Source organism: Vanacampus margaritifer, chromosome 16 (assembly GCF_051991255.1).
Source record: "Vanacampus margaritifer isolate UIUO_Vmar chromosome 16, RoL_Vmar_1.0, whole genome shotgun sequence".
In the NCBI taxonomy this organism is placed as follows: domain Eukaryota; kingdom Metazoa; phylum Chordata; class Actinopteri; order Syngnathiformes; family Syngnathidae; genus Vanacampus; species Vanacampus margaritifer.
The window spans coordinates 10,329,328-10,356,192 of record NC_135447.1 but is presented as its reverse complement, the minus strand read 5'-3'; the positions used below and the strand labels follow the sequence as shown (position 1 = coordinate 10,356,192).

The 26,865-nt window shown below is 39.5% G+C and overlaps 1 protein-coding gene across 16 annotated transcripts in view; it reads right to left on the bottom strand.

Moving 5' to 3' along the window:
• nrxn2a (neurexin 2a) overlaps positions 1-26,865 on the bottom strand; it is a 145,835-nt gene that overhangs the window by 33,485 nt on the left and 85,485 nt on the right. For 3 of the 16 annotated variants that reach the window (XM_077545933.1, XM_077545939.1, XM_077545940.1), the window contains exon 1: positions 6,967-8,409. The exons of the other annotated variants lie outside the window; for them this stretch is intronic. In XM_077545933.1, coding sequence (XP_077402059.1) covers positions 6,967-7,291 — 325 coding nt within the window. In that variant the 5' untranslated portion in view covers positions 7,292-8,409. Of the gene's footprint in view, positions 1-6,966; positions 8,410-26,865 lie in introns of those variants that run through there. 16 annotated transcript variants of the gene reach the window in all.

The window sequence follows — 26,865 nt, the reverse complement described above, 5'->3', positions numbered from 1 at the left end:
ATCTAGGGATTCAAAAGACATTATTTTTACAAGTTGATAAAGTTCCCCTTAATGACCTGTCAGCCCCCAGCAGGGTTAGAATGACAAAATAACCTACCGTGGACTCATTATGTGGAAAAGAGAGCAACACAGAATTTAATAGGGGAGGTAAAAAAACAAGCTGATCGATTAAGAATATAAACTTACATTAAACTCCAAAACTGTGAGCAATTCTCGAGGCCGCTGAGATTTATGTAGAGATATTAAGTCTGAATTTGCCGTCTGACTTATGACATTTGAAGCCCACTTCTTTCACGCTCTATTAAATTTGGCTCAGTGAAATGATGAAAATGAATAGTTGCGCCTGAAGGCTGACTGAGAGGACATATGCTATTCACTGGAAATGATGGCGTTGGAGTGAGAAAGTGGCAACGGGCCTCACCGACACACACGGAGGTCTTCAATTAAGCTCCACGGAAGATCTGCTAGGCAGACCTCAGATGCATAATGAAACCACGATTGTTTAAGGTCACATATGTGAGACACATCGAAACTGAAATGGCTGAAACCAACATAATCATGTTAACATACTCCTACACTTCACTTGGGTCGTCATAAAAATGTTCCAATGAAATTCTGAGATGCTGCGTTGGGATTGATAAAAGCCCTTTGGATCTACTTTTATTAGAACACAGGAGTTGTCTCACATCTTTTTATGTTTTACTATTTTTTTTCTCCGTTTTAGTATTGTTTTTATGTGGTGTTTTTCTGTATTTGACCATAAATGCGGCTGCTGCGGCATAGACAATTTCCTGCAAAGGAAATATCAATAAAATAAATTATCTCTAACTATCGTACAAAAACGGTAAATGGGTTTTCTCTTGTATAGCTTTTTACCTCCAAGGTACTTACAGCGCTTTAACACGATCTCCTCGTTCACCTACTGATGTGATGACGCAGCATCAAGAGAAACGGGGGCTTTAGTACATTTTCTTTAAGCACTTTACATACCATCCTAAATCAGTACAATGTCAAAAATCAAGTATCCCGAAAAGATGACATCAAAGCTGCACTAATAAGGTAAAATAGTCTCACCTTTGATCAGAATCATCGAGTCATACAGTATATTCCAAAATAATGAAAAGGGGAGAAAAAACATCTCCATAATTCTACTCCTCTCCGTGCTTTGCTCAGTACATATTGCAGGCTTGAATGAAGAAAATGTCGTACATGAAGGATGCTCTTCTCTTCCTTCAGCAAAAGGAAACTTAATCCAATCCCGCTCCCTTTTTATTGTAATGGACCGGACTCTTAATAGTCCTCACTAATGCAAATGCCAGAACTCTCCAGACAGTTCAGAGATGAGGCATTTCCCTGGAGTGCAATATATATGCATACATACTATTGTTAAGACACACCAACCCAAGTTTGAAATGCTTGAAGCCGTGGTTTTAACACAGTTTACTTTGTTATCTTGCTGAATTGAATCATGGAAGACTGAGGTGGCAAATCCAGATCCAGAAAGTAAGAACCCTGCCACAGTTTGACTTTAGCCCCTGATCCCTAGCAGGTCAACGAGCACCATGGGAGCTAGCTAGCTAGAGAGCTAGCTAGCTAGCACCTTGGGCTAAAGCCAAACTGTGGCAGGGTTTTTACTTTCTGGATATGGATTTGCCACCTCTGATGGAATAAATAAAATAAATAAAATAAAAGTATATCGTATCGTATCGTATCGTATCGTATCGTAATAACCTATTAACTTTTTTTTGGATAAAAACAAAACAAAAAACAACCTAAGTGATGAATTAAATATGACATTTTTCCTTCAGACTATGCCACTGAGGGGCGATCGTTTGTGACACTAGCGAATGTTGATTTCTCATCAGGCTTGGTGTGACAAGAAAAAAAAACATACAAACCGTGATGAACATTTGGCGAACAGTTGCAAATCTTGAACGAACCCTGACAGGAGCGCTCATTCGCGACCTTCGCCAACATTCGATGTTCGCCCCTCAGTGAGATACGGGCTTTAATTTCTCACACAAACGGGATTTCATTTCTCAACAAATGAAGCATAAAATGACAAGAATCAGACCTCAGGACGGTGGATAGCTATAATGGTGTACATTTGAGTAAAGGAATTATATATTTATATACGATCGGTAGTATAATCAAATGGAAATTCCACCAGTCAAACTGTGAAGTCAGAAAGAAAGAATTGAAATATATAATACAGTAGCACCTTGACTTACTTGCTAGCAAACATTTGAGATAGGAAAACTAAATGATGGCACCAAATTCAACTCAACTCTTCTAGCTGTTTTTTTGTTGTTGCCACACCCAGCTGAAATTTAAGACAAAACTAAAAATAAAGAGAATTCCATGTTACATATTTAAAACAACCACATTACAGCCTTAGGCAAGTCTGTTAGCTTAATGCTAACCCAATAGCATCGGTGTTTTAAATCCTTTAAGCAATGGATATTTGGGACACAAACGGTGCACACATAGACAGACAATATACAAATAGCGACAGGCATATATTCTTTATCCATCTATACTATTACAGCAATCTACTGAGTAACTTAACTGTGAAACTCTTCTTCGTCTGTTTCTGTATGTCTGTAAAATACCGCCACCTGGTAGCCAAGGTGCAAACACCAATAAGAGCAAAATGAAAGATGTCATATTCCGTTCTTTGTCTCTCCAACTCATTTTCAACCGATCGGATGCAAGCAGCATGACAGCGATAATGTGCCTGCATATAAAATGCATGCAACCTGCCCACACTCCTTTAAATAGACCACGGAGAATGCCCTCACTCTGCTGCCGTACCGTTCATGCAACACACCTCAAGTCAGTTCTGTGGCAGAACATATTCTTACAGTCAAGTTGAAGTCATCCCCCACACATCTGCTGAGATGAGACCCAGTCTTCTTTAAATGAGAAAACTAACAAAACATGACCCTCACAATTAAAAGCGGCAGCAACAACCACAAGATGATGTGATGACCTTGTCGAGTCTTTTCAATCCAATTTGCAGACACGCTTTCCTCAATGGTTTCTTGTTATCATTCGCATTCCTTCGGAGAAACTCATTTCACACTCAAGAGTCATTGCAGCGCCGGCCGCAGCAATTCACAAACATATAAAGCTTGTTGTTTATATGTGATATGGTTTTCTTGAATGCAGCTCGTGGCATTCATTACGCATGATTTCTTTTCCATTATACCAAATGTGCCATTTTATTTTGGTCAAATGTTCCTTTTAGTTTATGCTCAGATTTATTTGCCAGTCGGTTGTAATTCCGATATGAGAGGTAATAAAAGGCACAACAAAACAAGAATTTTTAAAGCTTGTTTTCCTTGTCTGCTGCATATGACGGCGTATTAGGGCCACGTATAAATATATATATTTTTTAGAGGGTGGGGACAATATTCAGAGAAAAAATGGCGACTTTAGAAAGTGGCAGATTTGTGAGAAAAAAACCTCGAGAAATACGAGAAACTACCACGTAGCGTAGCTAGAGTCTAATGTGAGGATTCGTTGGTGGTTAATGGGACACTGTTTATAAAATAAAAAGGATGGATGGATACGGATTCATTGTTAAGATCTGACGAATGAAGTATGGAATAATTTCACTGAGTCTCTTCAGCATGTGGGGGGTGTTGGGAGCATGAAAATGAGATCACCCACAGACCAATCCTTGTTGAGTTCCAGTGGAGTGCGTATGTGGTCTACCGCACGGGAGGTCGCAGCACGGCCAAGTCGAAGTGAGAAGAGGTGAGATCAGCAAAATGCTGCATAATAATAATAGATGTGAAGCAACATTGATGTCAAGAGGCAGAGGCCCAACTACTTGAGGGGGAGAACGCAGAACTGCACTGAGACGGAAGTCAGCAGATTAGCAGCAAACAGGAGGGCAGTAGTAGAAAATCACGTTCAGGAATGTAAGAACGTTGGAGGGAAGGAATATGTTTGGGAATATTTAGAAGAAAACTAAAAACTTGATAGGGTAAAATAGGGCTTTATAATAACTCGAAATTCAATTACAATTTCAATTATTACACTCCACAATTAGAAAATCTGCATAATCGTAAAAAAAAAAAGATTATTAATACTATTATTATTAATATTAATTTTTGAGCTGTTTAAATGTACACATTTGCACCTTTTTTTAATAAAAAAAACCCCATTAAACTTATTTACTACTTACAGAAGCCCCAGAATTGAACCGACAGCAGACGTTCCGTTATACATGTGAATTCATATTGCGCAAATTTGTCCGACCACTTTTTGTTTTTTGCTCGACATAGTGTGTATGAAGGGATTACAATAATAAAGAAATCACATGACGCACCATCACAAGAGCCACAACTCAACTACTGAGCTGCCCAATGCAGTTCTTGCCCATCCCCACATACGGGGAAATGCTGGAGAAAACGTTTTAGAGCAAAAACTAAATATTTTGTAGGGAAAACATTTGAAAGTGAATTCTGAGTTTTTGAATTCTTGTGCAAATAGCTAGAATGTTAGGATAGAATGTTCTAGAATGAAGTATTTCATTAATGTTCATTTCTTTTTTGAAAATGAACCCAAATAAATTATATATTCTTCTTCTTAGCCAGTTCCATTTGACTTTAAGCTGACAACATATGGACTGTTTCACACACTTACCTGGCGAGGAGTGTTTTAAAAAAAAATTGCAAGTAGGTTCAACAACAGTAGGCTAGATAGCATCCATCAAGAATTCTTTGCTCTTTTTTCAAATCTGATAAACCTCTTTGTAAGTTAGCATCCGCACTTTGAAAACCTGAAGCTGTTCAATCCATCTCCTCAAATGATGCTCCGTGTTGCTGAAATTATTTTGTCATCTGCCATTTCATATTTGTCTTCGCACAAATCCCGTTGCTACACAAAAAGTCAATTTGGCTTGCCTGATTCCAGAAATTCTCCAGTTATCATGGTAACCTTCTCAATAGACATTTTATTATCTAGTGCACTCAGGTAGCACCGTTTTTGGACAAATGGAAAGTATATTTCCATTACTATCCAGATATGGACTTTTAACCTTTATAGACCAACATTAAGTGACGGCTGGCAGCAGGTTGTAATGGTCAGTGCACAGTGGTATCATTTCATGCGCTATGCTATGTGAGGTTTTTTTGTTCAGCGACACTGAAAGAAAGTAGAAATGACACTTAAATTGAATTTCAAAGTAATTGCCTTATTGCATAATCTTTCAGAGCAGCTATGCTTCTATCAAACTGTCAGGCAGTGGAAATGGTAACTCTGGCATTCCTTCCAGAGAATAAAACATTTTCTAACAAAGGTTGCGATGATTGACACTAATTTACTCTTTACTTAAGGAAGGATGGACATCAACATTCCTCCTTTTTCTTTCATGCTAATTCATGTGTTTGACACTTTGACCTCCAAACTTGCCTTGAAGCTGTGTTCACTGACCATATGAACTGAAAATGTTCACATAGAGTCATCTTATCGATGTATGTAACACACTCCACACAAAATGTAAGTGATCCCCACTACAGTCTAGGGATGTACGATAATAGCAATATCGGTATATCGCAATATTAAAACTGCCGCAATATCATCGTCGTCATGAAATTTAAAGCAACACATCACTTTAAAAGGCCAAGTTGTCCATTTGTGCAGTTCTAGCACCCTCTGGTGGTTAGTTTCTTAGTGCAGTTTAATTTTAGCTATGCATGTTTTGGCCATCTACATTTAAGACCCATGCTAATAGCCAGATGAAGGGAAACGTAACATGTTTGAGTTCCTTCAGCAAATTGATTCGGTTCACACTGTGTGTGTCTGTGCGCGCATTAGCAAGTAAGTGCCATAAAATTAAGTGTTATTAGTGATTGGAGGTTGTTTATGTGCATTGAGGTGAATGATACTGTACTATTTGAGCTATCTGTTTAATTACAGTATGACCTAAGCTAATTAGCATTGTATGGAGACATAATTTTAAAATATTAAAATTTAAAATAAAGAGTATTTCTTTGTCACTGCTGTTATGCACAAAAACATGACCCCCCCCCCCCAATATCGTGAGATTTTTATACAGTATCATGAGCTTTTTTTTGCCTCGCCAACCTCCCACAATATTGTGAAAAATATCAAATTGTGACGTTTATATCGTGATAATATCGTATCGTGGCATTTGGTTATTGCTACAGTCAATTGGAAGAAACGCAGCAGCAGTCTTTTCTCGTATTTTGCTCATGAACACACGTGTTAAAATTCCAAACAACCTCGTTGCGTGATGATGACCTGTGAATTCTAAGCAAGGCATTTATGTTGCACTGAAGCAAAGTCATTCTGTGAAGCATGTACAGTCCTTCAGAGCCAACAGCAGCAACCCTACACAATAAGGGTAATTGAAAATGTATCAGTGAGTTCTTTGAAGTGCTTTTTAAATAGGTCCGCTTGATCACGAGCTTTGCCTCGCCTGTAAAATCCCCGTCCATAACCATTTGGCTGTAATAATAGCACTGATGTAATTCCTCACATTTTTCGCCCCCTTTTTTAAAGCCTGACAAAACTGCTGTGATGAAAAAGACGACAAATCCACCGGGGTCCTATTTTACAGGACATAAAAGTGAGCGTTTTCAAAGTGTAATCTAAAAAAGAAGCTCTGGTGTCAGAGCTTTTGAGAAACGCCGCTAGATTGATGTTAATTGCGGAGAATAGGTCATTCCTTAACATCCTTCAGCGGCACAAAGCGGCACACTTTGCCGTTAATTGAATCCCTCAAACAAATACACAGTGTATGATGTGACGATACAAACGTGGCGAAATTGATATAGCATAAGGGAAAAGGGGAAGCACGACTGATGTGATGTTGATGTGCGCGCCGAGTGTTTAATCATGCACAAGCAGCAGCACATGCAGGATATCATCTCGAGCGCCACTCTTGACATTTGATTCCCAAAAATGCGATGGCTTTCAAATCGGTCTTACCGTGGCCCCCTCTGGTGAGAAAGGGCATCCTGTTGATGGCAATGGGAACGGTGCCATGCTTGTTGTGGAAATGGTGGACGTGGTGCGTGGTGCTGAGACTAGAAGACACACGTGCCGTTCCCGTTTGGATGGGCAGCACTATGATCAAGGCCAGCCACAGAGCCAGTCTGGAACAGTAACTCAGGCCCATGCTGAGGCTCCAGCCTGCACAGGTCCTCCCTAGGGGGGCTGCGGAGAGTCCGCCCATCACTTCCACATGGGCCAAAAACCCGCCACTTGACCACGCTTTGGTCTTTTGGAGTTCCACTAGAAGACCGCAGGGCATCTCAGAGAATGGAGGACATTGCGTTTATAATCCCTTTGCTGTCTTGGGGAATTGGCAGCAGATAATCAAAAGAAAAATCCCTTCCGATAAAAGTAACCCGAAATGAATGACATCAAAGCAAGCCTGTCTGTAAACTTATCCTAGCATTTTCCCAGAGCGAGGTGCCTTCTGCTGCGCAGCGTTAAAAAGCATCCAGGGGCATCATTTAGACAGCGGGATATCCAAGGCGCACATCCAAAATAAACAGAGATGGATCCAACTGGAGAAAAAGAAACCTCTAGGCAGCAGGACTGAGCTTGATGCGATAAGAATCGCAATGAAAGTCTCCATCGCCCACAGGTAGAGCTGGAGGGCAGCTGAGCCTACCCACTAAGACGAGCGCCACTCCACCGCAGACATCACGCGCGTCCGTGGGAAAACCGATCATTTTACTAAGCCCGACGGACGCGCGGATAAAAAAAAAACAAGGGCAGGAGTAAAGATGCTGACGATTAGGGACGATGCGGGAACCAGCACTTTTCGTCCCCTTCAGCCAGTGATGGGGAGCTGAGGAGGAAGAGGGGAGGGAGGGAGGAGGAGGGAGGGGATGGGGGCGCTAGATGAGGTATAGATGGAGCATGAGAGCGAGCGACATCTGCAGCGGCGCAGTAAAGGGAGGAAAATCCAGAAAAATAAATAAATAAGCCGCTATCGCGCTCTCCCTCAGAGGATGCGGCGAAATTCCGAGCGAGGCGCACCGGGATGCTGCTTGGCGTTCCTCCTCTGGTGCTCCACCTGCTCAGGCTCATGCAGCAAGATTACTGCTGCATTCCTCTCATGCCGCTTCCCTCTCCAGTTACCTCATCTATGGCAGGTCTGCGGCGCTCTTCTAACATGACAACTGCACCGATCTGGCGGGAGCTTCTCCTCCACAACGCAAGATGAATGAGCTCAGGATGCTGCGGTGCACTAAAAAAAGATGCTGATTAAAAAAAAAAGGGGGAAAAAATCAATCAGGAATCCAAAATGAGCAAACTCCAGGACAGCCTGAAGCTTTGCTAAAAAAGAAAAAAAAAATAGTTTGGAGTTCTAATATTAGCGCCACACAAGAGCATCTTCTTGAGGCATACTGTTGTCAGCATGTGTGTGTGTTTGTGTGTCTAAAAAGCGAGTCTGCGAGCAAATGAGCGGAGGAGGGAGGGGCCCCGGGGGTGGTGGTGGTGGGGGGGGGGGGCAAGGATGAGCGGTAGCGAGCGGGGAGGGGACGGCAGGAAGAGAAGGGATGGCCACAGTGCACAGCATTGAGAGGGGGGGGCGCTGTTGTGAGTGGTGCGGGTATGGAGGGGGAGGGGGGTGGGTGGTGGTGTTGGGTGGATAGTGAAGCAAGGAAATGGGTTGTGTGAATAAATACACAGCTCGCAGGTCCTGGCAGTAACACGCAGGAATCATACTGCAGAGGAGGAGCCTGATTTAGGTGAGCTGTCAGCGCTGTTACAGAAGCGAACACAAGGCCACTGATATGGACACGCTGTTAACACCCAGAGCTACAATAGGCCCGCATGATGGACGCGGAAATACTTGACAATTTCATAACATGCAGCTTCTAATACAAACCAAATATCTGCAGTCAAAATAAGATACACGATTGGCGCTTCAAGGCTACAGTGGTTTGTCAATGTGGTGGTTCCTTCCACGTCAATATTAAAGTATTGGGAAACGCCTCTTAATCAACCAATTCATTAGTCAGGATCGAGCTCCAGCTCCCTTGGCAACACCAAGGAAGTAAGAATACGCTTACTGCCTGATGCGCATTGTTACATCGAATATATCACCCGCAACATCGCACAGACAACAAATAGTGTGATTCATTAGAAAACTTCACGACTGCAATAAAGTTTTTGCTATCTCGCAGTGCGCAGCAACATCCATCAAAAGTATTGCTTGGACTCCTCTTTCGGCTCATACCATATATTCATGTGGCTATTTGGAACTTGTAGGGCACCATCAACAGTGAACACCGAAAAAAACAAAAAAACTGCAGCATTCAACAGTTATGTTCATTATGCTAATTATTCCATCGATTAATCTGATCAAATTTTATTTTGCAATAAAGTGTATTAAATTATTTTTTTTACAATTGCTGTTTATTATCCTTTTATTGTTGCTTATTTAATTTATATATATATATATATATATATATATATATATATATATAAAAACAAAGAAGACTTTCACACGCAGTAAGATGCAGTAATACTGTTCTCAAAGGATAAAGAATATATGCCTATAAGTATTGTTATATTGTCCATCTGTGATAAATTATCTACTGTTTAATGAGGAAATCATTTTTTTTTTTTTTGGGGGGGGGACATTATTATATGCCCCCTGTAGTCTTAAAACAATATTCTGATTAATATTGTGCTCCTGGAATAAGAATTCAACATGTGAATCCACCAGTTTTCAGCTATCCAAAGAAGCTGACATTTTATGAAGCACTGCCCCCTGCTGTTGACTGAAAGCGACATTAAAGTACTCCTGCGCTTGCATTACCAACGTCACGGCTCACTTGTTTTCTGGGTTTGATCACCTGATTACAATACCGTTGCGTTATCATAGGTTAGAAATAGCGACCATATTGTAGAACCAGAACTCTGTCGTAATTCGAGATGCATGCACGACAATACGGCAGGGAAAAGGCAGCACAACCTTAACGCGGCAGTGCCATCTGCTGGATCGACAAGGGCACTGCCTCACTTGTACTGAATCCAATTCTATGCTTGCAACTTCTGTTCTTTTCTGCTCTTGATGCACCAAACAAAGTCTATAAAGGGACACTTTTGACTCATGGAAAAAACAAACAAACCCGCAGACACACTCCAAAACTGCTTACTTTGATAGATCGTGTACACTTGATGTGGTTATTTGTCCTAATTCTTCCATTCCTATAGTCTAGCATTAAAAAAATAAAATAAGATGATATATACTTATATGATACACCTTGAGGGACTGAAGTGCACTCCCACTGCTGCCTCATTTGTGACAGTGTAAATATTTCACAGTATTGTGTTGGCAGCTTGCGCTCGCGTAATCAATTAGTTGCAATGCTTTTCCGTCGTGTTCACCTCCTATCTGTACACAAGTCAGCCCTCGGAAAGACAGCTCAGCGCCTCTCATGCTGCTCAGCCATGCAGGACTTATTCATAGCAATGACTGATCCCAGTTCAGACAAATGCAGACAGTTTTTAGGAGCCCGTTTTTTTCTTTCCATGCTGGAGGTGGGGAATGTGATGATATAGTGAATTGGAATACGCCGACACTTGAGAGATGAACAAATTATCGACAATAGAGGATTGAGGCAAAGGGGAGAAGCGGAAGAGGGAGTGCAGCTGTATCAGCTAAATCACGGTCGATAGAGATATCAGCTTGGGATTGCCGAGTTGCTTGAAAGGACACGCATGGAAACGGGAGGACGGAGGCAAGCCATGCGGCACCACCTCACACGGTGACAAGAAGTCGACGCAGGCTATTACTCATGCTGGGGAGGAGGTGGGGCACTGTGGGCCAGAGACGCTGATTGAACAAAAAAGAACAGAGGAAGGTTCGTGCTTCACATTCGAGAATGACAAGAGCCTGCACCAAATGTATCAGCCTGCATATTCCACATAAATAAGACGGATTCATGGTCCATTTTCTACACATTTAGCTCAGAAAGTGTATCTTCACGCTGTCAAATACAAAGGCTGTATGTTTTTATTGCTCTTTGTTGATTTACTAAAACTAAATGACCATGGCAGTTTTCACAGAAGGAATAACCCATGTCAAAAAATGTGGCTACAATCTTGCATGTCGTGTCTTTTCTTCCCCAATCTCTCGATAAAGCCACAAACCAATTTTCAGATTTTCACACGGCCATCGTTTGACTTCACATTACTGCGTCTCCATCCAGTCAGAGGACGTCAAATTGCCTCACAAATTTTGAGCAACCTTCCAATGCACTTTCCCCAGTTGGAGGTCAGAACTTTCTGACTTGCCACTTGACTAGAAGACAGCAAAAAGTCACTCACTGTGAACCAGGAAATGACAGCTATTATGCAAATTGACATTTTTACCCTCTTCACTGCTGATTAATAGTTCGAGCTTGGCAGAGGTTTGACATGATTCCTAGAGCAGGTTTCCTAAAATAAGAGCATTAAACCCAGAAAAGCTAACAATCTAATAGTTGGGTCTTTACAGTGTACATAGAAAGGACGTTAATAATAAGCTCCTCCCATGTGACACAACTTAACCAATAAAATAGTTTACTCAGAGCATCTTTGTGTGTGGAGTGGAGTGAGTGTTTGTGTTGGAGGAAAACAAGCAGTGCGGGGAACAAGTCCAAGGCAGAAAATGGAGTGTAAACAGACAGAAACCAAAATAGCAAATAAAAAGAGCTGTTTAGGCGCAGCTCAAAATATTTAACTATGCATCTCTAATCATGAATAATGATTTGATTCGATTGTGTCGTGTTTACCAATATGTAACCACATGTAAAAGCTCAACAAATAACAAACTTTTCAAGTTGATTCAATCCATTAAAATAACCAACCAGAGGAGGGCGCCTCAATGAACTTTGAGTGTGCGTTATTCGGCAATGGTCAACAGTCGGGACACCCTTCCGTCATCTTCAATCTGTCAATCTGTTTTGCTGAGGAATGACGAATGACGATGCGGTTCAAATAATAACGGATTGACGATGGCAGAAGGGTGTCCTGACTGTTGATGATTTGCGAATGATGGACACTCACAATTCATTAACGTACCCACCTATACGGTGAAATATATATATTAGGGGTGTCAGGTGATTACATTTTTTTTATCGTAATTAATCGCATTACTTCAATAGTTAACTTAATCGCAAGTTTCATATCTGTTCTGAATGTACGATAAAAGGTTTTCATACACTTGTTAACATGAAAGTAGAAAAATGTTAAACTAATAGAAATATGGCTGCATCTTTTAATCATTGATAAAGTAATTTCATAATAATAATTACTATTGAGGTAAAATTAAAAATATATACTGTACTGTAAAAAACAAATGTGTTATTGATTTGTGTTGAGGTCGTTTTTTTCTGCCACTAGATGGCATAATTGCATTTGTAAGACGTTGGTGACAGCTCAGTGTTAAGAGCTATCGGATGTTTAACATGAAGTAACTTGTGAAATTCTGCACATTTTTAACATTGCAATATACAACTTGACCCCAGTCTCCACAAATATATGAATTATTATTAAATTTATTACTGTTAAATGTTGACATGGACTGTCTGCTGTGTCTACTGGAATTCCCCCAGTACAGGCTTTCCAAGTCATTAATAGGGCGTAAAAAAAATTGGTGGGGTTAAAGGAACTTCAAAATAACTCAAAATTAACACACTCATTTTGACACCCCAATTTATATTATGAATGCTTTGGCAGTTTTTTTGATGACAAACAATTTGCGATCTAATTGTAATGCATGCCATACATTTTCCAGACCTCGGTCTGGAGAACTTTTCCTGACCTCCTTTCTAACTTTTAATTGAACACTCCTGTCATTGCGTTTGTATCCCTTTAAATGTTAATACAGGGTTGCTTGCAGTGACTTTTTAGTGTGAAAATGTAATGATACAAGCACAGAAAATAATCCTCTAATGACGTCAAAGGAAAAGTCAGTGTCAATTACAGCCAAAGCTCCAACCCATCTTAATTTAACTCGGCTCACAGCTCAGGGCGGTCATGAAACAGCCCCTGCTGAATTTCACTGGAAACTCTTTACTAAAACAAGGGGCTTTATTTCCAACAGAGCTGCGTTGCAGAAGTTGAGCAAAAATGATTTACGGCCTACAACTTGGACAGTCAGCTTCTCCAAGCTCATGAACGTCTTTCTAGGCAGCGATGATATCTTGAAGAAAGCTGCCTAAGCATGAGAGGTTTGCATTAATCAATTGACGTGCTTGAGGGTCTGCGCAACGCGACGGAAGCGGCAGCTATTTGGTCAACACGGTGTGTGTGTGTGTGTGTGTGTGTGGGGGGGGGGGGCTCCGATTAAGCAGCGGCGAGTTTAACCTTGGGTCGTCATTGATTATTTAACAAGTCACACATCTTACACAAGCGGGACGGCCAATCAACACGCTCCTCACGCTCATGCGTCAAACACAAACTTGATGTATGAGCACACATTCGTCAGCATGCGTCTATTTTTCTATGAAATTCCAATTGATTATTCAAGGCATTTATCATGTTCGATTGTTCAGAATCTGTCCTACTTGCAGCTCCAAACAATCAAATCATTAGGGTAGAATTTAGCCTGAAGGCAGTTATGAATGTACTTTCATCTTAAACAGTAAAGCAGCTTGGCAGGTCATTGTTCATTTGCATAATCAAATTATTTGCACATATAGCGTACGTATGCACATAAATTTGTGTCTGCAATTTATGAGTGGCAGCAATATCAAATGAATATGACTTTTTAAAACAGGAAAATGCAGGAATGTTGTACTTTCTTCAGGCATTTATAACATATTCTTTGGAAATAAATTTGTATATAGTTGTTATTATCTCTACTGACTATTAAAAAGCAGACTGAAGAACGCAGTCCTGATGAATGTACTGTAATTAGTCACAATGTCTTTACATTTAAGACACAATTTCAACTGTAGATTTTTTTTCTCAGTTCAAATTATTATTTATTATCTACTGTTGCCGTGTTGGCTGAGGCGAGAAAAACAGGTCCAAAAAGTAAAAAACACAGTTAAGCTCAGGTGTTTGCACTCAACCGGCAGGTAAACAAATCGGGGCCAAAATTCATCCTGGAAATTTGAGGTGTCAAGTCAAGACAGTTACATTTATTTAAATAGCCCAGTATCGTCTACACCACCTTAAAGGAGGAATTTTAGACCCAATACGTCCCTGTTTTTTTAGGTACATTTTTTGCTGCCTCATTGTAATGTATTAGTGCCAATATATATGCTATTAGTGTAGGTGTCATGCATTTGCAAATTGTGTGCTAAAAATGTATGTTTTTTAGTCCTTTCTTTCCCTGTAATTTAAATAAGGTTATCTGGGCCAATCCACATTTTGAGTTGTGTATTATCTGGTTTAGAGTTATTTTTTTCTTTATTGAAAGACATAAATTGAAGTCTACTTTAGAGTTACAACAAGCAAATAGCACCGATCACCTTTTACCAAAGGCTATCGCAAAACGTACAAAATGATACAATATGAGAAGACATGTAGCGCTGACTTAAGAAACCTAAATTGCACTGTTTGTTCTCAGGAGGATCTGTTAGATGAGATTTTTCAGCGACATCCAGCCTCACCCGAGGCGGTAAAGTAGCAGGATTAATCATAGCACTTTCAGATTAATTACTCATAATGCCGGCACACTCTGAAAGGCGTAGCCTGCAGTTGTAATGTTTGGTTGATTTCATTAGGCTCAAAGCGACAACACCTAAAATAAGTCTGCCTGAGACGGGGACAGGCGGGTAATAAAGAATTGTGAAAGTGCTGAGAAGCAAACCAGTTCCACATGTAACAATCTTGTAGCATCAGCTTGTACACAAGTGTACAAACACAAACAGTCGCATCACGTAAGCAACACGCAATAAGACATCGGGGAGAATTCATTGTGCAGTTACAACCAGCAAGTTAAATGTTTATAGGAGATCTGCGAATGCACACAAGCTCTGCTCTCCACCTTAATTAAAATGATATTTCGCCCCCCCCCCACACATGGCCCACATTTCCTCCTAAAAAGGCTCCGCATGTGACAGGGCTCTGCATTGTTGGCTGCACATGGCGCTGGCATGAATAGACTCCATTTGCTTGTTAAGTTGAGCTGACTAGCCTCAGCGTGTCTCTGAGAAAAGAAGAACGGCGCCATTGCTCCACTGCTGAGAACCCACTCACACATGACAAAAGGAATCATCAGACAATTTCCCCAGCCACAAGTGCAAGACAGTGGAGTTTTGGCTGAAATCTTTTGATAATGGTTCTTCAACATATTATTATAAAACCTTTAAAAGCAGACATGAACTAAAGAATGACAGAAAATGGCTAAAAAAAATCATCTTGTCTACAAATCTATATCGTCCTATGTTTTTTTTCTTTTATTAAGACAAAAAAGGTTGTGATTTACCTTGACCAGTTTTCCGCGACGACTGCCGCCTTCCTCAGAAGCTGTCAAACTGACAGTTGTGACGCGTCTTATCAGCTGATAAAACTAGTCAAGGTAAAACACAACCTTTTTTGTCTTAAAAAAAGAAAAAAAACAATAGGACGATAAAGACAGGCAATGCCACAGAACGTATAATGGCAGACACAAATATGCATGTTATGTTGACTGAAGGCTAAATTGTCAATTGTACATATCAATCAAACTGTCTTTTGTGAGAGCGATATGCTGCATATTTGAGAGAAATGCTGCATTTACAGCCGTAACAAGTTCATTGGCATGTACGTAAAATGCCAACAAGAAACTTCTTGCGTCATACCCTCTCAAAGTGAGCCGTGCCAAATTGAATCGTAATCCCACTGAATCAAATCGTTCCGCTTTATAATTGAACCGTTCTTGAACTCGGTCGCACCCCGTGTATTGAAATATGCATCAAATCTTATTTTATTGGAGAGATTTACAACCCTAATACCATATCATTGACCGCATTTACATGTCATCAATATTCGGGTTAAGGTTAAAAATTCCAATTTCTGAAACATTCGGGATAACCCGTATACATCCCCATTGGTCTATCCCGATTTAAACGGTGATTACTTTACCCAAGTGTGGAAAATGGGTAACCCGGGGGTCTTATTCAGTTTTTAAAATACTGTGTGTGTTTTAAAGCCTGAATATGACCAATATTGGGGTTTTGAAAAGGTTATTGACTACATGTAAATGTAGTCAGCGAAGAAGCTATAACATCGACAATACAAAAGACACAAGCTCCACTATGGAGGAAGGTACATCCCGCAGCATAGAGAGTCAGAAAACTACTTTCAAACCACACTCATGATTGATGATGCCTTGAGCAAGACACCTCTCAGTGGTGTGTTGGTGTGTGTGTTTACCACCTACACATGGCTCAAACAAATGGTCATATCCATCCTTAGGGATTCATCTATAAGAAGCTCGGTATGAATAAGAGCGACGGCACCGGGCCAGAACCGGCTTATGGTTTCAGTTGCAAAAATCAACAGACAGCGTCTTCAGTGTGCAAAGGAAAAGCATCAAAGTGGATCTTTTGGCCAGTTGTCCAAACACTCTTTGGGCATCAATTGAATACAAGCTGTAATGATGCACATCAGCATGGCTGAAAGTAGAAACAATTTCACAATCTAAAGCCTTTGTTGAATGTATCTGAGGGAAGTCCCCTAATTAAAGGATGCTATCTTTACTGTTTGTTAACCCAGCTGCCTTAAGAGGATGCGCTGCTAAGTCGAGCATCAGTCCTCAGTCAACATTGAGAGGACGCATATGAAACCCAACAGGAAAAAAAAACAAAAACATCATCAGCAATTTTGCATCCGGAGAAACATAAAACAATAGGCGTGCTTATTATTCATTGAATATTGTTGAACGTGAGTGAACGCTGGATCAAAAAGAAATGAGAGCTCAGAAGAAAAAAAAAAAGTGCAGGTTTTCTTTTTTTCTGAGCTTGCCTTTGCTGTGCTGTGTATTTGTTTCCTGGTGACCAGGGAGGGAGCCAGGAACATAGAGAGGGGGTTGACAAATAGAGAGGAGATATGAAGCAGTGAAAGGAGAGTTGCTTGGCGTGTGCCAGAAAAAAGCAGGAAGCCGTCACAAGTGATTGTACAAGGCTTTTAAAAAAATTATATTGTACTGTGTTGGATATTATTCTAATAAAAAGCTTGCTGTCTGACTGACAAATCACAGAGTACACGTAGTGTATTTTTTGTGGTGACTGTACAGTCATTTCTATTCAATTTAAACACATCAATGTGCAGTTCATTCAATATATTCTAGTACAAAAAAAAAACAGCAGCAGTACACTCAGTTCATTTAATGGACTCGGGTTACTCTGGGTCACTCACCATCTAGTTTGCTTGACTAACTTGAGTCTGTGTTGTTTTTATTAGACATTTCAGCTCAGTGACAGCATGTCTAAGCATTCACAGGACATTTTTTTATTCGCTTCTCATTAGAAGCTTTCAGTACTTTCTAACAGTTCATGGTACTTGGTATTAACGGAACTTTTACTTTTGTCTACCCAAAGACTTCCATCAATCCATTTCCTCAAACGCGCGTTTTCATTACGGTGCCAGGTGAGGTGGAGGCAATCTTTTGGTAACTATACTCACAAAGATGATAACAATAATAACAATAATGGATTCAATGGATTGATTTTTACAATGATTCAGATGGTTGGTCTGCCAAATTCCCAAACAAACGTAATATGAAATTTCTGAACAAAAATGAGTGCAAAATTTTTGCATTAAATCCTGAGTACTGTAACAGCCAAATTTCAGTCATTTAAATGGTCATCAGTGCGCCACCCGGTGGACAAAAATTGCATCAACAGTTGATTTGAGTGAAAAGCAGTTTGTATTCTGTCTTCGCGGGCCAGATTTGACCCCCTGGCGGGCCGGTTCTGGCACACGGGCCGTGTGTTCGAAACCCTGGTAAACACACAGATTTAATGAAAGCTCAAGTAGCTGTATGGAAAATTGATATTTATGACCTAATGAACAGAAATCCATCACATCAATAATGCCAAATAACTTGCACAGTTGCTTTGTATGAACAGCAGGAAGGCCTTTTTTTTTTTTTTAGACACCCATTGTTTGTAAAGCAATAACACTGAAGGTGACCCCCGGCCAAAGAATGCTACACCCTACATCTGCGCAGCTAAATATAAAATCTTGATATAGTGGATAAATGTTTTATAGCTTCACCAAGGAGGCAACATTTCATCCTCGCAGGTTCAATAAAGCGGTCACGGAACCTTCATTTGCACAAAACAACACTTTCTAGATTGAAGCAAAGGTAAGTGTGTTTTAAAATGGGGGGAATTAGCCCTAAAAGAAGAAATGCAGGCTGCTGCAGTGCTACTGAGCAAGAATGCATGCTCACACTTGAGAACTTGTACAGTAACATGTGATTTGCAGTAATGCATTGTAATCCACTGTTTGGAAGGTTAACACTAGCGTTGCCATGGCAATAAGAGCGAAACTAGGTTGCCTTGGCAGAGGCTTGCACTCTCATGGTGGTGTCTGCTTTTTCTTTAGCTAAAAATGCCAAGGTTTACGTTCTCCATATGAAATATAGATTCTACCGTTCTTAATGTAATGAATAGGCTGAGGCTAAATGAGGTGACGTTTCAGTTTGCCGCAATGTGCTATATGCCGCCGCCGTGACACGAGTGCACCCAACGCCTAAATGTGTAAATTCTTCATTGCATGCAGTTATAAATTTATCAGCAAAAACAGCGTGAGAGCTTTGAGGATGCCGCCGAAACAGCGGCTAAATGATGCACAAGCGGGCGGCGGTGTGACTTGCGAGTTTTGGGACGAAGGAAGACGGACAGACGGACGGGCAGATGCGGGGCTGGCGATGTGAGGGCCTCTTTGTGCGCACACTGTCTGCTCTTTATGATGTAAACTGAATGTAACCTTTCTCCCCTTCCGCGCAGCCCCTGCAGGAGCGACCGGGAAGCCCTGGGCCCCTGGGGGTGGGGTGCGAGCGGTTGGCACAGACCGCCATTTATCTGAGGTTCAGCTGCTGCGTGTTGTGGGTGTTAAGCAAAACGCGGCGTGTTCCCACAGAGAAGGAGGCACAGAGGGAGAAGTCAGAGCAGGGCAGAGGGCGCTCACCTGCTTAGCGGTTCTTGGATCAACCGCAGCGCACTTCTTTTTTGGGAGGAATTATTCGGGGGATCTTATTCAGAACACGGGAGAATGGACTGAGGCAATTACTGGCTACTTTTGCTTGATTTTGTATTTGTGAAGAGTGAACACCCACGACTCTCACTGAGCCTCTTGGCGAGGCTTGACCTTGCTTGTACATTGTTAATGTTGACGTGACGGTGTGAATGCTGAGAGACGCTTTCACGCGAAGGCCGTTATGAAAGTGTGAGACATGCTTCCATATATCCGTTTGAAAATATTGTTTGTGTGTATCCACACGTAGCGATTATTGGGTGAATGCTGAATGGCAAGCATTCACACTATTGTAAGTATTGAACTGAAGCGTCCTTGGGTCCTGCGAAAGGCGCTGTAGAAAGTTAAGCTATTGTTATCATCATCATTGTGCAATGGATTATTTAGTGTTGCCAAATTGAAAACATCAAATCATAATTTTTGGACTATGCTTAGAACGAATCTTATCCTAGAGCGAAAATATCCTTTGTTTTCGTCTTTGGTAATTTTAGGGTTGATTTTAAATGTGATTGTAAGCATATTTATTTCAATATGAACCGTAATAAGTGTCGCACACAAGTGACGTCATCTAGCAGCAGCCAATAGAAAAGCACGTTCAGATGATGTGCTCCGAGGCCACAATTTTGCGAGTTTGACTTTTGGCTCCAATGGCTCGCCTCATCCGCTTCTTCATTTAAATCAGACGAAACGCTAGGCTAGGTAAGAAGTGCGTTGCTTTTTTTTATTTTACCATGGTGTTTATTAAATATTGCACACAAGTAATACACATAAAAAAAAAAAACTAATACTAAAACTAACTAAACCTAAACCAAAACTAAGCATGTTTGAAATAACCAGCTATACTATACTAAAGCACCCTAAAAACATTTAAAAATCAAAAATCAAAACGAAATAAAAATAACCATAATGAAATTCCAAAACTATAAAAACCCTGGTTCTGTGAAAACCAAGGGATGAGCATTAACATTAATACTGTAAGGTATCAAAAATACATATGCACATTCAGCATGCAAGGATGGATGCATTGAAGAGTACATCAATTCTAATTGCGAAAACAACCCACAAACTTACCCCAAAGCTACTATAAATGTGTCCATTGATCAAAAACTACATTATTAATTCCCACGGTCTCATCTTTAAATTCATCAAAAAATGTTTTTCAATCACAAGCACCACAGGCATCTCCCAGCCAGTAGATGAAATTGGCCAAATCTTGCTATAAAATTGCTGTTGCTTGCATTTTTTTTTTTTTTTTTACAAAATGTCAGCCCATTCATTTTAAGGATGAAGAGCTTCAACACTTTGCTACATTTTCTGTCCACCACAGTCCCATGTTGATGCATTCCCGTCTTTTTTTGTGAACAATGTCACACTCAAATTTGCACACAGCACATTGAGCAGCAATATTGCATTATTAATATGAGCATTTTGTATAACTTTGCAGTGAACAAAAGCTAAATTATATATTTTTTTGTATCAATTAAACGCAGTCACTCACCTCTTTTTTTTTTTTTTTATAACTTATTAATATATACTCAATATTTTGTTAGCACTTTAACAAATGCTATATTTAGATGTCTTAAGGACAGAATTACTCCATTATCATATTTCTATGCACCAGTGGCTATTCGATACATTAATGCAATTTATTCACTTATGAATACCATTTTAATGCTTGGGGCTAATTTCAATTTAAAAAAAAAAATCTAATAGTTAATACACACTGTGCACTGCATATTTAACATTTAAACAGTGCATTATGTGGAGATAAAAAAAAAAAAGGTTTCTTATCCTATTTTGTAAATCTGTAATGAGAAATTCAGAAAACAAGAAAATGAAGGCCGATACCTCATGGTAACAAGAAACAACGGGGGCACCAAGATAAATGAAGACCACATGCATGTCAGGCAGATAAATAGGTAACGGGAACAAACCTGCAACAGCAAGGTGTAAGACCTCCGCTTATAACGTGTAAGGATTTCTTTGCTATCTTATACACCATATGAAAGCCTGATAGCGTCTTTCCTTTTTAATGGGAAAAACACAGGATGCAAGGAGAGCCAAGGTGAGAAAGGAGATGCTTAAGTTCTAAAATGCAACGCAAAGAGGCTTGCAAAAACTGCTCGGACCCAAATATTAAAAATAGCTGGAAGTTGAATAAGAGAAGAAAGAGAGGTTGCTGCTGCTGCTCGGGGAAGAAAAAAAAATACTAACGTCATCATTCCTTATTGTTGGATTTCACATGCCATTGCCTCGTGTTTGAAGCATGAATGGACCACGCCACACGCATGGCCGGCATTTCAATGGCTTCTCAATCAATTATTTACACAAAACATTCATAAGGAAATGACGTCCTATGTCAGTTATATTTCTAGTCTAGTGTCAGTCGATTAAAATTTGTAATTGTAAATAATCGGGTGAGTTCAATTGTTAACTCACGATTAATTGCACATTTTATATCTGTTCTAAATGTACAATAAAATGTACAATATTTAAGTTTCCGTATTCTTGTTATCATAAAAGTGGGGGAGGTTTTTTTTTTAAAGAAAAATGGCTACATCTTTTAGTCATTGACAGTAATTTCCTAATAATTTATAAAACTGAGTTACAATTACGGCTGTCAAACGCAAATTTTTTTAAATCACATGTTTTTGATTAATCACGATTAATTGTTTAATTAAAAAAAAAAAAATTAAAATTAGTGCAGTTAAAGGAAATTTAAAATAACTCAAAATGAATGCACTAATTTTGACACACCTAATTGCTAGCAAAAATAATTCAACAAATACATTGTGATATCAGTTCAAATCAAGGAAAACTGTTGAAATCCATCAGTATTATGATTCCAATCTTATTGTTAGCGCAATACTGTCATATTTCCCCCTCTTACAAGGGCCTTGCAGACAACCCAAATGTGCTGGCAGGTAATCACACTGTCTGAGCCCTATCATATCATACGACACATCATTTCAGCCAGAAGAACGAACCACGGATGTTGACAGGAGAAGTCACGTCGCTCGCATCGCAGTCAGTAACATTTCGCGACTGGAGCATTTCGCCTGATGAGTGACTATGACGTTCCAATCGCGGGCACGAAATGAGCACGTCTTTAATTAGTGCTCTCAATAGGAGTCTGTATCAAGGCAAAGATTGTTCGCACTCATCTTTGCTGGATGGAGAATTCATCTTTAAACTCTTCACATCTCTTAAAGAAACCTGAAAGAGTGATCGTGACTGTTTATGTCATTCCTGTGCAGATTAGATCCGACTCAGCATTACTTGATAATGGCTATATATTTTTTTTAATAAATTCGTTTTCTATGTTCTTGAATTAAATTTGCGGACGTCATGGTGTATGCTGCAAAACTAGAGACTTTTCAGTATAAACAAACAAGTCACACCATGTAGCCAAAATAATAACCGAATGGAATTAAATATAGTGGTGCCTTGAGACACAAGTTTAATTGGTTCCATGTTTCCTTTCACTGCAAGGAAACCAATGTGGCTTGATGGTGGCTGGATGTTTGCTTAAAAAAATAAGAAATAAAATAAAAAGTGATTTGATCTTCATCTAAGTCAGTGGCGTAAAAACTTTTTCCTTCGAGGGCCACACACACACACACACACAAAAAGAAATTGCAAGGGCCACTTTGACTTATTTTCACTGAAATATAAATAAATGTAAAAAAAAGTATATTTGTATTTGTTTCCGTTTTGCAGCAATTAGCATTAGAATATAGCTAAGTTTCATCATTATTCACAAACCTGTTGAAAACATTGTGGCAAAAGAGCTTTTTTGCAACATGGCCCTGGTTGATCGTTTATACTCTGCTGCCACCTGCTGACCGTTTTTCGCCATAAATACCAATGCTTTAAGTGACCTCTTCAGGTCAGAGGCTGCATCAAACCCTTCTGTATGCTCTAGCATAATTATTATTATTTTTTTTATAAAAACATATATATACGTTTTTGGGACCATGACAATATTTAAAATAGAATGCTTTTATACATTTTTGGGAGCACATGAGTTAAAAATGGCCCCTGTCCCATAGTTTGGACACTACTGATCTAATTCTATTCTATTCTATGTTTCTATGTCTTTACTGAACACATAACGATCCCAGTGTGAACCTTTGACTTTAATAACTGGTTGCGCCTCCTTTGAGTGTAATAACCTCAAATCGGATCTGCACAGAGGTTGGGAGTCATTTTAGACCATCCGTCCTCACATAATTCTTTCAGTACAAGGATATCATTAAGCAATATTCTCGGGATGTCCGGTGCTAAGGTCGTGCCACAGCATCAAGACACCGACTGGGAAGGTTTATTTTGTTCAGATATTGATTTACTTCCGTTCTTTGGTTGATTGTCTTGTTGCATCATCCATCTTGGTGTTAAGCTTCAACTGGCAGACAGATGGTCTTATGATGGCCCACAAAATGTCTTGATCAACTTGGGAATTTATTTTTCTGTCGATGGCAGCAATGTATCCCACCCTGAGGCGGGAAAGCAGTCCCAAGTTAAGCCCCCTCAACCAGAGTTGGATACGGTTTTGATGGTGGCTTTTTTTCCCCCTCCAACAAATCATCTTTGGTACATTCATCTGTACACAGACACGTTTGCCAGGTGCTCTTTTGTAAACTTCCAAATATTTTTGGACAGCAGCTGCTTCCCCCTCGGTAGCCTCCATGGAAATCTACTTTGTTTGGCGTTTTACTTCGATTTGTCAACAGAGACGTTAGCGTGCCAAAGATTTCTGTGTGTTTGAAACTGATGCTCTTCCGATTCGGCTTCATCTCATTGAGCATTCTGCGTTGTGCTCTTGCAGTCATCTTTAGAGGACGGCCACGACTTTGGAGGGCAGCAACAGTGCGGCATTCTCTCCAATTATAGACAATCTGTCTTACCATGGACAGAAGAAGCTTAAACCTTATTTTTTTTTATTCCCGAGAACTCATATTGAACCGTACCTGCGTGAGGCAAAGTTCATGCTTTAATCAACAATTCCAATTTCGTCACATTGATTGGATGACTGTTGACTACGATTATCTCTTTTCATATTTTTACTCACCCTGCACTGTGAATCTTTATATGATGTGTTCAATACAATGATTGGTTCAGGCAGACTGTAATTGTCTATTGTTGTTTATAATTTATACTGATGGACGACTGGTGTCAATATATAAACTCTATAGTACACAGGAAAGACGCAAGGACGCTGTATCTCGAGGTGATATGACGACTGTGCAAATATGTAGACAGGCAGCGTGAATGCGGATTGTCTTACATTTTCTTCAAACGCTACAACGACTAAACTCTCACTCCAGTCATGTCGCCGTCTACGCAACTGCTGCTGTGGCTTGTGTTTATCTTTATCTATTGAACATTCACACACTGTCTGTGTCAGTTTGCATTCTAATGTGCTATCAGTCTATCGGTCTCTGGCGATGTGGGACAAAATGTCCAAAGGTTACAAGAAAATAATGAGTTAATTCGATTTTAAATAAGGACTTGCTGATGACAATTTGTGAGCCGTGAACAAAATAACAAGGAGTCTTCTTTTAACTGTGATTAGCTGTTGGCCAGTCCAAGGTGTACCACGCCTCTTGCCCAAAGTCTACTGGGACGGGCTCCAGCTCACCCTAATGACAAGTGCTAGAGAAAATAAATTGGTGGATGGATTTTGCCATTAGGAGGCAATAGAGCTTGGATTTGCATTCAAAATCCACATTCACCCCGAAAGGGTTGCTAATTGTGCTTTCGCCCAAAAAAGCCGTCTTGCGCTTTATCTACACCAAATGTTGTCTGAAGTGATTTACCAAGCCTCATATTCAAGTTTTTGAGCATATCAGAATTTACCAAGATATTCCACCGATGCGCTAACTGGGGCTGGGTATCGATTTTAATTTCCTCAAAGTAAATTTTGCGTGGGCAGTAACTGGTCAGATGATTTAGTTTATTAATGAAAGTAACGTGTTATAATTACTGAAATGTTACACAAACATTAACATCTGCAAGGATGAGATGAAAATATTTTCATAATTTAAATTCAAATAATTGTAAATATAAATAAAACCTATTCTGAATTGTCTTAAAGTGCAATAAATCAGGTCTTTCATAAATGGAAGAAAATACTTTTAAATTCATGTGAACAGTAATTATCAAGAAAACAGTAAGACACAAAAAAATGGCCATTGAAATTCTATTTTCTTAAGAAATTATGGAAATTTATAGTTTTATGAATCGATATCGGCCTTGAAATGGAGAATCCATTTGTATCAATTAATCGATTTTGAGAATCGATTCAGTATCGATTATTCGATTGAAAAAAAAAAACCCAACCATGGCGCTAACGTGGCCGAGTCTACCTACTGAAAGGTTTTTCTTTTTAGTTTAGTTTAAATAACGTTAGCCTCCAAGATTCCTTGCCGTAGACTGGCAAATGGCAAAACCCCGTTTTGTTTGTTTGTTGTTGTTTTTAGCTTTTGGTAAGTTCAAGTCACCACAGATGCATGCATAGCCTAGTAGGCACTTTCATGCAGAGATCTTCACAAGAAATGGTGCATCAGAGCCATCAGATCAATCATTTACTGTATTTGCATTGGAATGTACGTAAAAACACTACAGACACTTATGTTCATGCTTTATGGTTATGTACTCCGGTTATGTATTTCTGGACTAAAGTCGTAGAAAAACTTTCCGCTATTTTGGACTGTAGGATACCTTTTCTCCAAACTTGTGTTTGCTAGGTGACCTAACAACAACTGATTTACCACATAAACAATTTCAATTTACACTTGTAGCCCTTACTATCGCTAAAAAAACAATTCTTGTTAACTGGAAAAATAAACAAACTCTGAATATCGACCAATGGTCTAACCTCCTTATAAATCACATTTTAATGGAAAAAATATCTGCCTCAAATAAAAACCAAATATCAAAATTGATAGAAACATGGTCTACGTATATAGAATTTTTTAACCTAATTCTGGTTACTTAATTCTGTCTGTTAGCGAGAGCCACTACATCGTGATAACTTACATTGATGTTTCTGCATTTGGCAATTTATTATTATATTATATTATTAGTATGGGATTTTTTTTTAATGGGCTTTAGGTGAACTGATGAATACACACATGCACACACGCACATGCACATGCTCACCCACATACAAATATATATATATATATATATATATATATATATATATATATATATATATATATATATATATATATATATATATATATGTGTGTGTATATGTGTGTGTGTGTGTGTATATGTATATATATGTATATATATTTAAAAAAAAGAGAGAGAAAAAAAAAACTTTTTTTTTTAAAATTAATTATTATTTTTTTTAAAAAGGAGAGCAATGATGATGTCAAATCAAATGAACAATACTGAGCTCTCCTGAAAAAAAAAGAAAAAAAGAAAAAAAGGAATGTACGCAGAACCCAACTAAGCAGGGAAAATTCCCCAATATTGAATGTGAAACCTAAAACACAGCGTGCCACAATCAAAATCGGATAATTAGATGCGCGATGATGTCAGTGCCAGCATTTGCGCAGTGAGTGTAAGGTGTTAAACCTGACACCCGTCACTCAGCAATGATGGCACTCCCTCCACAGAAAGGTGTCGTCCCACCTCTCATCTGGCCTTGGTAGTGTAATACACCCA